Raw genomic sequence first — 13,854 nt, forward strand, 5'->3', positions numbered from 1 at the left:
GGACTGTAACAAGAGCCTCCAAGCAAGCAAAGAAGAGACCCAGACACTCTGACAGGCAGCTACAAGTACTGTTGTGCAATTCACCCCCTTGGAAGGGCTGTCTGTGAATGATCTGTGGCAAGCAGAGTGCTGCCTGCACCCACCTAGTGAGATCCAGACAAACCTCCCCATAAATTCAACCCACATGCACAAAGCATTTTGCCACTGTCTGATAAAGAGAAAAATTATCCAATTTCCCTCCTCCAGAGCAGACAGCAGTGCAGCAGACACACCAGCAGAGCACGTTCCCTTTGCAAGTCAGCAAAAGCTGACCAGCAGCTGGATGCTGCTGCTGCTCTCCCTCCTGCAGCCCCACCCAAGGGATGCCAAGGTCACCCCTGGGCAGGGCTCAAGGGCAGGGCACAGCCCAGCAGGTCGGGCAGAGCAATTATGCAGGAGGAAGTGAGGAAAGACCCTCCTGACATGCTGGATTTCTTGGCAGGAGTTTGCTCACTGATGGCTTGAGCTCAGGACACACAGACTCACGTAGAAAACCAGTGCTGTGATGTGCTGGGGGTTCTTGTAAGCATGTTTGTTCTTCTCAGAGAATTATGATGCTAAAGGGGGCACCAGGAAGAGGAGGTTATTAATTCTCAGCCTGGCAAATCAATGCTCAACTCTTGCTCTCCATAAATGACATTGGTTTGGATTTTTAATTTCGCTTCTGTGGCACCATCAGTAACTGCTTTGTGAAAAGAAACAAAACCAAACCCATCAGAGGCTTTGGACAGCTGCAAAGGTCCATCATACCAAGTGCCCAACAGAACATCTGTGGGTTTAGGGCACAGTTACACTATCCCACACACCCCTTTTCTTGGGGTAACACTGAGTTCCTGCCTCCTCTTCCCCCTCTATCCATGCTAGCCCTCAGGTGATCCCTACAGCTACTGGAAAAATTGCATAGCTGAACTGGAGACTGTGTTTAGATCAAAAACAACCCTTCCTTTTACATCCCCTTGCAAAATGGTAGAGAAATCAGAGCTCAGGAATAGGCTTGGAGGGGAAGGTAAAAATCTGTTTTAAAAAAGCTAAACCAGTTCTTTTAAAAATGATAAATATGTATCACATTTATAACTAAATCAAATCACCAATAAGAGGACCCAAGCGTCTCCAAAATACTCGTGCACACAAACAAGCAAACACCCCCAGTGTAATACAGACATGCTAAGGCTCCAGTCAATTAATGAGAGCATTGAGAAAACAGCAACAGAGACTAAACTGGCTCATAAATTCGTGTATTATGGCAGAACCCATTTCAGAGCCAGAGTGAGATCATGAAGAACTTCAATGCCCTCCAAATTTCCCCAGGAAAAACCAAAAGCAAAGGCAAAGCTGCTGGGACTGCACCTCAGTTTAGGAAAGGTGAGAGAGATGCCCTTAAAGCTGAGTGATCAGTACCCCACAAACACCAAACCCAAAGCATTTGGGATCCAACTTTGATCACCCGTGGAAGTTTCAGTGGTTAGGCCACAAATCACAGAAGAAATTTCTCCTGACGAGCTGTGCCGTGGCACAGTGCCCACGCTCCCTCGCCCCAGAGGCTTACCAGGGACTTTTGCAATGGAAAAGGCCTTGGGATGCAGAAGGTGTTTGGTTTAGCTCAGCAGGGAGGGAAAGCAAGGTTACATCTGTGGTTCACCACAAGCCTCCAGTCCCAAAATAGCCACCCCTGACAGCGCCGCGCGCAGGAAAATTCCACAGGAGCAGAGCCACAGGCAGAGCTTCTGCACACCCTGCTCCCCTCCACAGCCCATCACCACCACCAGCCCCCTCTGCATCCCCACAGGCTTGGAGGGTCGTAAAGTCCAGCTAAGGAGCCAATTTTCCCCCAGGAAAGCATCCTGAGACTCGTTCTCCTTCCTTCTCTCGGCTCCTCACCTCCAGCAGCCCAGGAGCACAACCTGTGGAGGTGCAGCCACCTCAGAGCCTTCCCCCCTTCTTGGCTAGTGGGGCAAAGTCTGGGTTGGAATTGGGTGGCTTTTGGTGAGGGAAGATTTGCAGAGTTTGGGGAAGCAGCTGCTGCCCCTCACACCCAGGCAGTGACCGGGATGCTGGAAGAGGAGACAGGATCTTTGAGCCCAGCCATAAACCCAACACTGCTCATGACAAACCCCCTGTTTCCCGTTGGCTTTTGTGAATTAAAGTCTAGGAGAGCTGCAAGCAGGGGCTAGAATCTTAAAAAGCAAAACTAACCACATTTAAGAAAATTTTTGCATGCCTGTATCTCTGCTACTCCTCACCACTTCAAGGTACCAGGTTTCTCATCCCACAAGAAACTTTCACAGCTTTTTTGCTAACTCTGCCCTTTGCTCCACAAACACTAATTTTCCTCTAATGGATTAACATAATTGAATTAAACTTGGGCCAATTATTCCAGCAGTTTCCCTGCTAAGCTTAAAATTTGCTCCTTCTGAAGAAGGGCTTTTGTGCCTAAAAGGCAGCTTGTTTTTTTCCACCTCTATCATTTGGTCTAATAAAAGATATTACCTCTCTCCACAACCTGTACCTCTCTCTTGAGCACACTTGAAAGGAGAAAAATGTTTACCCAGCAAAGAAATGTAACTGGCAAGTTATTTCCCCTGACTGACTCTGATACCTTTGAAGGTTATTTGAGGGATCAAAAAGAACTCCTTCTCCCTCCCAGCCCAGCAACTTCCAGTGCTCAAAGCCTCAGCCCAGAGCCCATGAATTCCTATTCTGTTGCTGCAGCAACAGCTGCAACATCCCAGATGTGATGCAGGTCCAACCCCACATTCCCCAGGTGCCCAGAGCACCCTAAATTTGATCCCTGGGTACAATGGGTGCAGTGCCAGGACAGGGAGAAGGAGACCATGGGTGCCTTTTAACTCAGACACCTCTCAAAAAGAACAAAACCTGAGCTAGAAAGTCTGATGTGTCTTATATAATATAAAGTGCTGCAATCCAACATGAATAATTCTTTCGTGATAGCTCTCAGCATACAAAGAGAAAGCTGAGGGCAATAAGGAAGTGAAGAGTGAAAGCATTGCCTGCTGAGAATGAGGAAAACACACCATGGGAGGGCTGAGACCTCCACAGGACAGGCTCTGCTCTGCCCCACCAGCTCTAGCAGTCCCTCTGTTTCAGCAGCCCCCAAAAAACCCAGCTGGGCTGAATGGCCATGCCAAGGCTGCTCAAACAAGCTCTCGGCAAGCTCCTGCCTTCTGCCAGCCCAGCCTGCAGTCACACACACTCTGTCAAGTCAATACTATAAACAATATCACTCTCCCATCTCCCACACCTCGGATGACCTTTCTGCTGAAGCAGAAGTCACACTCTGCCCAGCAAAGCACTGAAGACCTAAACCTTTGAGTTGTGTGGATGTCCACTGAGCAGAACAGGTCAGCTTTCCTGGAGTTTTTATCATCACAGTCACACATGCACACACACAACATTTCATAGCCACAACTGAGAACACTTAAATAATTTTTAAAACAAAAATAATAAAACTTGAGCAACAAACAAGCTGGTGCTTTTTGTACCAAGTTCTGGAGGATTTTTAATATTACTTTTGCTGTGATGTCAGGTTTAAACACAGCAATTTTTAATACTTATTGGGCAGGGTTTTTACACTGTGCTGCACTGAAGATGCAGACACCATTAAAAGTGTCATAAGCACTCATTTGACCAAATTACAAAGAGTCTTGATGAGAGGTTGCAGATGGAAATGAACTATGAGATGAATAAAAAGACTCAATGCCAAGGACTTAGGCTGGTCCCAAGCTGGCAGATGCAGAGATATTGCCACAGCCCAGGGATACCACGGCTGCACAGGGCTGGTCCAAGCACTGCATGACACAGAGACGCCAGAAGTCCCCACTTCCCCCCTTGTGGTCTCCATGCAAGGTCGTGCAACTTCCCTAGAACATGTCTAGGAGTGAACAGTGCTGTGCTGAACTCTGAGACACTGAGCAGACTATAAATAGGATCCTGGAAAAAGGGAAAAAAAAAAAAAAAAAAGGTAGACCTGGAACAGGCTGTCAGAGATCACCTCATCCAACACGTCTCCTCTGAAGGAAAGGAGGAAGGAAATTTCCAGAGGGAAATCAATGATGTGACTGCAAATTCCCTGCACTTCCATTGAAAATGCTCCCTCATCCCAAAGCATGGAGTAAACAAACACATACACAAGGAAGAGGGAGATAAGTTAAACTAATAAACCCTCAAAATTCAGTGTGAATTCCTGTGCATCAGCAAAGCTACTGCAGTGATTCTTTAACAGACAAACACCACGCAGGGACACTGCTGGGGACACACAGCTCCTCACCCATCTGATCCCACAGACTCAGGATCTCAGCTTGATCCCACCTGGACACATCCTGGCACATCTAACCCCACACAGGTGTGGGTGCTGCTGGTGATGAGCCACAGCAAGGACACCTGGATGAGGGGACATGCACAGTGTTCCTCCCACACACAAAATGCAAGCAGAACCCCAAACCTGCACAAGACTCCAAAAATTCCCCAAACCAGCCACACAGTGCCTCTCTTCACTACAGAATTCCCATAATTAATGCTGCCCTGGTGCATCCATATTACATTTTCAGCTGGCAGGCTGAAGGCACCCTGGCCAGGTTCTATCAACCACTCTCTGTACGAGAAATCACAAAACTCACAATGCCCTGAGAACTGGGCTGGAGCCAGCAACTCCTTCCCTGCTGGTGCTCAGGGCAAGTCTGAGCTTTCCTTGTTAAAATAACCCACACTGCCTTGACAAGGCAGTGGCTTTTGCCTTCAAAGTGAAAATGTTTCTAAAAACTTTTGGGGTTAGTCACCAGGGATTTTAAACTGAAATTTGTCATTCTTTATATTGAAGAAGCAGATCTGGACTTTCTCTCCTCTTCCCTTCCCTTTTTTTTTTTTTAATCTAGTTTTAAGTTAGTTCTCTTCCCACAAAATCTCTCTTCTAGGTTAACAGAGAAAAGAGCAAAAACACACATAAAGCCAGGATGGAGTAAATACCACTCTTCTCCTTTCTCCATAGGGGAGAATAAACACTTAAGATGTGGCAGGGGCTTCACACTTTTCATTTTCTAAATTGAGACCACTACCAAACTCTGAATCACGTTTGTTCAAGGCTTTTTCTGTGTGTAGTTAGTGACAGGACAATGGGGATGACTTCAAACTGACAGAGGGAACATTTACACTAGGTATTAACAAGAAATTCTTCCCTGTGAGGATGCTGAGACCTGGCACAGGGTGCCCAGAGCAGTTCCAGTTCCCTGGAAGTGTCCAAGGCCAGGCTGGATGGGGCTTGGAGCGGCCTGGGACAGTGGGAGGTGTCCCTGACATGGCAGGGGGTTGCAATGAGATGATCTTTTAGGTCCCTTCCAGCCCAAGCCATTCTGTGATTCTACACATCTGCAAGAACAAACCCTAAATTTAACACATCTCTCCTTTTTTCTTCTTCTTCTTTAAAGCATCACTTCAGCCATCCCTGAAAAGTTTTGGGTGAACTCGTGTAAATGCTGCAAATGTGCAAGTGAAGTGCTTAGCCTGGACTCCTCCAAGATCTCTGCTCCTTTCTTGGGGTACCAGGCCAGGAAGCCATTTAAGCACTTCCAAGTGGTCCAAATTCCTGACAGAATGAATTTTCTTTAGGAGAAAGTTCTTATCTATAGAGATAAGATGGAAATCATTATGTACTTCCAGAACTATAAATAATTTCCATCTAATAAAGTTTCCATCTGCACCTCAGAGCATCTCATACACAACTATTCCAGCAGAAGAGGGAGAAGGTGGAAGTAATCCAGGTCACGCTTAGAAAAGCAATATATTCAAGCTTTGTTTGAAACAGAAAATTCCTTGGGAGAAGATCTACAGGGAATGAAGATGCTCTGCAGAGAAATGCAAGGCACACTTGGGAAGAGACTCCACCTGGAACATGACCACCAGATCACACTCAGAATAAGAAGAAAATTTGTCCAATTTTGGCACCACTAAAATGCTAAACATAAATTGGTAATCAGTATAATAGTCAGAGCATCTTAGCAATTTCTCCCAGCCTGTTGCCACGTTTGGTAGTCCCAACCTCAAATTATGAGGCTGCAGAAAATTGATTCTCCAGGGGAATCCGGTTCTTACCCATCTTTCCATCTACATCAGGCCTCCATTCCACTGGTCCCAGACTCTTGTGCCTTATCCTCCTCTCTCAAGCATCCACCCTGTAATGAACATACACAGAGGTTACAGATTAATTTTGACATGACAACAGGGTCAGGGACCACTCTTCCCAAAGCCTCTCCCCAGCATCACCTGGGAAAGAGGAAAACCTTATTTAGGGATGGAGACCAGGAGTCTGCCCTCCTCTGCACACACCAGAGGTAACACACCACAAACCTGAGACCTTAATGGTTTTAAAATCTGGGGGTAAACAACTTGTACTTCCTTAAGAGCAGAACATTTTAATTACATGATTTTTTTTATGTGCTTTTACATGATTAATGTAACCCTAAAGCAACAGCATCTTTAACACTTCAGATTCCACAGCATCCCTGTGGGATAACACTCACTTGGGGAACAGACTGACTGCAGGACATGCAAAAGCAGTCCTGAATCAAAGCACAAACCTAAATTTAGGCATTCCAAGTGGCAACCAACATTGCCCAAGGCTGGACCAGCTTTCCTCTGACTGCTTGAGAAAAAAGCTGAGTGCAGGCAGCTCTCAGCAGCAGTGACTGCCCCATCCAACCCTCATGGGAGCTGTGTCCCGGAGCCCTCCCAGAGTTTCTGCTTTAAATCTGCCCCCAACACCAGCACAAAAGTGGGGTCAGTAATCTGCCATCCTGCATTCAGCCAAACTCCTGCACCCAGTCAGGTTTTTTGGGGTATTTTAGCCACCAAGAAACTAAAGCAGGCCTGAGCTGTCCTGCTCACTAATGAAAAGCCTCATTTTAGACTGAACAAAGGCAAAATCCACCTAAAGATGGGCACCTTTTAAAGGACACTGTGATAGAAGACAACATCAAATTCCACTTTAGCTGCCTGATAAGCCCTCAGATTTCTTGGTCATAAACCTGTGTGACAGCACAAGAAAAGGGAGAAACACCTCAAGAACTTGATCAGACTTGCACAGGGACTAAGACATTCCTGTCCTGCAGCCACTGCAGGTTGCCCTGAAGTCAACGAGAGCCACGTGCTCCAGGACACTGACAGGGATCCTGGAGTGTTAAATATGGGGCACTGGTCAGAAATGGTAAGAAAAGGCACTTTGAGAAGCTTCTGACTTGGTCAAATCAATTCAAACACGACCACAAATCTGCAGAGGAGCAGGAATGGTCCCAAGCATGGATTAAAATGATTTTCTGCAGCTCTGGTGCCTCGGTGCTGGCGAGCACAGGGATATTTATCCAACCTATTTTGAGAGAGATGAGCAGGAAGGGAAGGTGATAAGAGAGCAGCGGAGGCAGAGACATCCAAGTGCCCCTGAGTTGTTCCTTCTCCTGCAGCTTCCTCCCAGGACAGCACCATCAACCCAGGGCCACCAGGAGCTCTGCTCTGTCCATTTCCAGCACCAAGGAGGAGGCACTGAAGTAACCAAACAGCTTGAATGGTTAAAAATCCTACCTTGAGAAAGAACTGGTCAGTCTGTGCAACACTGAATCAACAGGGAGCAGAAAACCAGCAAGACAGCAGAGTGAAAATTCTATCTGATTATAACAAGAGCAGGAAACAGCCCAAACCTTCACTTTTGCTTTCAAAACTGCTGTGACACTTCCAGGAATTAAGCTGTGTGCATAATTTGCACTGAGGGCCACAAGAAGATAGCCTGGATCAACTGTAAATTCCTGGGACAGCCCAGGCTACCTCTCCTATCAGAGCAATAGATTTTTCTAACGTCTTCCTGGAGACATTCCAGACCTTTCCAAACCATATCTAGTCACAAAAACAAGCATCCACAGGAACTGTGCAAACGAGCCCTGGAAAAAACAGGTGACCTTTCCATCAGCAGAGCCCTCCCCTGTGCTGTTCTCCATCACCTCTGCCCCAGCAAGCCCCTGAGACCCCACTGCCCACCCTGGTGAGCAAACCAGCCCAGCACACAGGGCAGGAAATCTCCCCAGATACACAAGAGAAAGAAGGGTTTTCTGTTTTAGCAGAAAATGCTAAATGTCCTCAGTGCTGAGGACAGCCAGCCTTCAAACTGGCCTGCAAACACGAGTGATTTCCGTGGCTTCCCAAAAATACATACCAGCAGCTTCCTGTTCCAGAAGGACAAATTCCTGTTTCTAGTACAAATTCTGTCCTATTATTACGTCCCTTAAAAAACAGGGAGGGGGAACAAATAAGAGGGCAAAAAAAAGGGAAAATCCTTTTCCTAGAGCTGCTGTTCCAAGCAGCTTCTCCAGGGAGATGAGCTCCCTGATCAGTGCTGGCAGTTTGGGACACAAAACCAGTGAGCACCTGAAACTGGGCTCCCACTGGCCACTGCACCCCTCCCAGAGCCCACAGAACTCTGCAAATCTACTCAAATCCCCTGGGAAGCACCTGCCAAGCAGTGAGAGAGCTCAGCAAGGTGTTGGCTCCCAGGGCAATGTATTCCAGGCTTGTGTTGTGCATGCAAGAGACTCTGTCCACTCCAGTCTGCTCAGGGAACTGCTGGATGTTACTTCACCTGCAGGAAAGCCCAGTATAGATGCTCTGATCCAGGGGAAAGCAATAATTATATTACAATAATTATATTACAATAATTGAATTACTATTATAATAATGGTATAGCAATAATTGAATTGTTATCATCATAATAATATAAAAATAATTGATTGTTTATCAGTTTTGATTTGCCTGAGCTGAACTTGGCAGACAGAGTGGCTCAAACTTCTTTACAGCTCCATGAGTGCAGGGTATGAGTATCTACATGAGAGATGTATGCAAGGTTATTAATCCACTTTGAAAATTAATCCCTGCTTTTCTTTTTTTCATCCCATACTCCTGGCTGGGAAGGGATTAAGCAAGACTGAGCTCAAGGCAGACAACAGTTCAGCCATGACATTCCTGTGCATCCATGACTCCTGCCTTTGTGGATCTAAATTACAGAAAGCAAAGCAGGGGAGGAGAGGATGGAGAGGTGTGATTTTCTCCTGGATGTAAGGGAAGATAAAGCAAAGGCACCAGGAGATTTACTGTGAGGAATTATGTAGGCTAGGAAAGCAGGAAGAGTGCAGCCCAGCACTGAGAGCTGGAGTCACCTGCAGGCTGCTATTGATAAATGGGATTTACAGTATCACCCACCCCAAAAAGGGTTGTTCTTACCCTGCAGAGGCTCAGCATCCCCCATAAAACACAGACTTCATGTCAGCATGTCTTGCCACTACTGCAGCACAAGCAAATAGAGCAAACAGCATCTCCCTCTGCAGTTTATCACCCTCACTCTTCCAGGGAAAGCAGCACCTACTCATTCCTGCCTGAGCACCACTTAGCACTTGGGTTTGGAGGTGTAGGGACACACCACTGTAAAAAAAAAATATAATAAAAATAATAAGCCACAGTTGCCCCTGAAATAGGGCTCGGCTGGAAAGCTACTCAAAGTAGCATTGCTAAAATTGGGACTTTCCTTGTTTTTTCAAGCAGCAGGGAACATGTTGGGCTCAGAGAGTTTAACAAGCAAGAGTCAAGCGGAAAAAATCTCTCCTTTTTAAGAGTTGACCACATTAACTTTCAGCAAGTTTCCGGGAGTGCTGCCAGAGCACTGGAGTTTTGTATACTACGGAACTGTTAAAAATATTATTGTAAATGTTATTTTCAAAAAGCTTCAGAGGCCAGCGCTGGGGTAGTGTAAAAAACAACAGCAAAGCAAATGAGATTGTTTTAATGGTGAGAACACAAATGGATGTGTGCTGATAGCTCAGGCAGCCTGCAGGCTTGGCAAAGAGGGATTCAATGCAGAGTGCTTGGAATATTACAGGTTTTCTCTGGTCATCCCAACCTCATCCTTACAGTTTTCTCTAGACACCACAGAACCTTCAACCTGCTGTACTAAAACTGCCCTGGAACTTGGATCCATATTCTGGGATACACAAAACAGCTACATTTTGGTGCCACTTCAGACACATAAGACCCTGCCCTCATGGCATTTTCCACCCAGGTTATCCAAAGGATATACCATGCAAGGGAAGTGAAAAAATAGCAATTTAAGACTGTGCATCTTTGTAGATATAGCACTTAGGGACATGGTTTAGTCATGGACTTGGCAGTTCTGGGTTAATGGTTGGACTCTGTGATGTTAAAAGTTCTTTTCCAGCCTAAATGATTCTCTGATCCCATGTTTATGAGCACGCAGCTGGGATGGACTTTCTGCAGACATGTGTGCAACCAGGTTTGCAGGTGTACCTCCCCAGGGAGCTCAAGGGACAAAGTTCATGAGCCAAGATGAGGAGAATCAAACCTCCCCTGAGGTTTTATTCAGGCTGCTGAGCTGGAGGTGACAAGCACAGACCAGCAGAGCTCATGGAAGGAGCCAGCCCTCGCCCTGGGAACTACAGCCCATGAAACCCAACAAGGAATTCTGTATCAGCACCCATCAGCTGAGACTTCTTCTCCCCAGTTTTTGGCCATGACACCCCAAAACTGCTTAAGAATCTCTCTCACAGCACCTGCTGCTGGGAGGAGAGATCTGTGTTCAAGAGCCATCGTGCTCAGTGGAGGATTCCTTCAGCCAGTGACCCAGCCAGGGCAGCTGCTTCTGCAGGAAAATCTCCCGAGCCATCCTGTTCCTCCTAGCACGACGTGTTCTGAGAATAAGAGGTTTAGAACCTGCCCGAGTCCTGCTGTCAACATCCATGACAGCCCTTTAAAAAAGCCACTGAGATCTTAAAACAAATCCTCTTCTCAGAAATTACTTTTTGTAAACGAAATGTTCCAGAGAGCACACTGCAGTGCTTTATCATAGAGAGGCTTGGGTAGGAAAGGATCTTCAAGATCTTCTAGTTCCATCCCTGCCATGGGCAGGGACACTTTCCACTATCCCAGGTTGCTCCAAGCCCTGCCCAGCCTGGCCTTGGACACTTCCAGGGATCCAGGGGCAGCCACAGCTGCTCTGGGCACCCTGTGCCAGGTCTCAGCATCCTCACAGGGAAGAATTTCTCCTAAGACCCAATTTAATCTCTCCTCGTTCAGTTTAAGACCATTTCCCCTTGTCCTATTACTCCATGTCCATGTAAGAAGTCCCTCTTAGCTCTCTTGTAGCCCCTTGAGGTACTGGCATTTTTTTTTCAGTCCCTTTTCTTGCTTTGCAGGAATATTCCTTTTACTAAAGCCAGTGCAGTAATCAGTAATGTAAACTGGCATATTAAACAGCTTTGATTTTCCATACAGATCTAAAACCTCTGGAACAATAAAACAAAGAAGCAAATCAGACAGGACTCTTCTATCAGCACAGGTCAGACACCACAGCCCCATCAGGTCAGAGTTAATCTATTTTACATGTAACAGACAGGTCAAGCAAACTGAGTGCCCACATGTTCCCCACCTCTTTGGGTTTTTTTATTTTTATCAGGGTCTGCACAGCACAGAATTGTCTCTACTGAACTCACATTTTTTACAGAGAAAGCACCACCCCCAGCATCTTGTGGAGATAAACCAATTTGCAGACACCCTGATTACACCCCAAAGCCCCCTTCAGTCCCACTGTGCCCAAATCCAAGTTTTCAAATTGGGCACTGAAGTGAGCAAGCCTAAAGGATCCTCACCTTCCCAGATGAAGCTGAGCCAGGATTTACACACACAGCCCTGCCTGTGAGGATGAAGATCTGCAGCTAGGGGAGAGCACCGTCCTGCATCATTTTCCCTTCCACAGGGCAAAATTCTATCCTCAGATAATTCTCTGTGCACTTATGAATCAGAGGGAAACCCTGGTGCCAGTTACACCTACAGAAACCCTCTGATGGCAATGAACATTCCATTTTAAGTGAACACAGCAAAGGGAAGGTATTTATATACATATAAATTACAAAATATGAAATAATGTAATATAAAATTAATAATAATATAAAAACCAATATATAATATAAAAACCAATGCAGAAGAATGTTATCATTCCTTCCTCCTGCAGGTTTTCATTGCCTTATTTTTGTCTTTCTCCTCAAATGACCAAAGATTTTGTGGGAGGGAAATTAAAGCAAAACCGTGTATGTGGAAAAGTGAAGCTTCAGGCCTCTTTCTTCCACGTGACTGGGAAAAACAGGAGGGAGAATGAACAGAAACCGAAAAGGAGGAATAGACAGTAAAGCTTTCAGGTGAAATAAGCCATCAGAAAAGTGTTTGTCTCAGAAAAAAAACTTTCCTGGGAAAAGCGATTGGGAGAAAATCACCTGGTATCAGAAACAAAGAGTCCCCATGAATGGAGCTTGACAGCAGAGAGCTGCAAAGCCAGCGTTGTGCCATGGGGAACCTGGGCTGAGAGCTGGAATCTCTCCAGGGATGCCCAGGTCTCCATGAGGATAATGGCAGGCAGAAACCAACCCTGCCTCTGCAGCTTCAACACCTCAGAATATCTGTGCCAGACCCCTTGGGGCCCCTTGCACGGGAGACCCCAAATAAACAGTTTTGTGTTAGGATTGAGAGATGAACAGGACTTTTTTGGTCTTTAGGTTGCTGTTTATTTTTTATTTTATCAGAAGGTCTGCAGGCTGTCTACACCAGACTCAGCACACAAGGAGAAGACAGCAAAAAAGCCACTAGGTGTACAGTTTCAAGGTTTTTTTTAAAGTTGTTTTGTCCAATTAACTTTTAAAATGTACTTTACTTCTACTTTTCTACCAATAACTAATTATTTGTCTATCGTGCAACATCTACATTGCAGCTCTCCCCAGCTAATCATTCTATACCACTAACACAACAGAAAATAGAGTAAATAAAGAAAAAAAAAACCCAAACAACACCCAAAATCTTCCATTTTGTGTTCTATCTACTTCCATACTAAAAACCCAAAACTCCAGATTTTTCACCCTGTAATAAACTATACTATTATCTATTTTACACACTCATAAATTCCAATTCATCTCAAAGCCTTAAAAGCCCTCTCCATAAACAAAAGTTAAAAGCAAGGTTTTCTTAAAAATCAAGAATTATCAAAACAGAGAAATATTCCCTATGCCCTAAGTTCCAACACGTATCAAATGCATAACCAACCTCATGGCTGATCCAGCAGGGATTTTAACACTAAGTGACCAAGCTCTGGACTGGGAAGGAGGGAGATTATTGTATTTGCAGGGTGCCCCGTGGCAGGAAGGAATGATGAATCTCACTCCATGTTCTCAGAAGGCTAATTTATTATTTTATTATATAATATTAAAGAATACTATACTAAATTATACTAAAAGAATACAGAAAGGATACTTACAGAAGGCTAAAAAGATAATAATGAGGACAGAGTCCTGACACAGCTTGGCCCTGATTGGCCAAAGAGTGAAAACAACTCACACCAGAATCCAATGAAACAATCACCTGTGAGTAAACAATCTCCAAACACATTCCACATGAGCACAACACAGGAGAAGCAAATGAGATAAGAACTGTTTTCCTTTTTCCTCTGAGGCTCCTCAGCTTCCCAGGAGAAAAATCCTGGGCAAAGGGATTTTTCAGAGAATGTGACAGAAGATCCATCCCATGGCCTTGGCACAGCATGGTGGCAGGACCAGGGCTTTGAAGCCACTGTGCCAACTCCCACCCTCTCCCCACCTCAGCCCTGGCCCACTTTCTCTCCCTTGCAGCACAGCCCTGGGGGCACAGAGGATAACACACCACACCTGTCCATGCAGGAGCATCCCCCCAGCCCCTGTAACGCAGCATTTCCCCCCA

The 13,854-nt window shown here is 45.6% G+C and overlaps 1 protein-coding gene across 4 annotated transcripts in view; it reads right to left on the minus strand.

The window, feature by feature from the left end:
• The window catches only part of LOC120510578 (mitogen-activated protein kinase kinase kinase 3-like), a 77,146-nt gene that overhangs the window by 48,959 nt on the left and 14,333 nt on the right, over window positions 1–13,854 (minus strand). For 3 of the 4 annotated variants that reach the window (XM_039726521.1, XM_039726519.1, XM_039726520.1), the window contains one exon: window positions 6,142–6,221. The exons of the other annotated variant lie outside the window; for it this stretch is intronic. In XM_039726521.1, the coding sequence (XP_039582455.1) occupies window positions 6,142–6,145 (4 nt within the window). In that variant the 5' untranslated portion in view covers window positions 6,146–6,221. The remainder of the gene's footprint in view (window positions 1–6,141; window positions 6,222–13,854) is intronic. 4 annotated transcript variants of the gene reach the window in all.

This window comes from Passer montanus, unplaced genomic scaffold (assembly GCF_014805655.1).
Source record: "Passer montanus isolate IOZ18808 unplaced genomic scaffold, ASM1480565v1 scaffold59, whole genome shotgun sequence".
Lineage (NCBI taxonomy): Eukaryota > Metazoa > Chordata > Aves > Passeriformes > Passeridae > Passer > Passer montanus.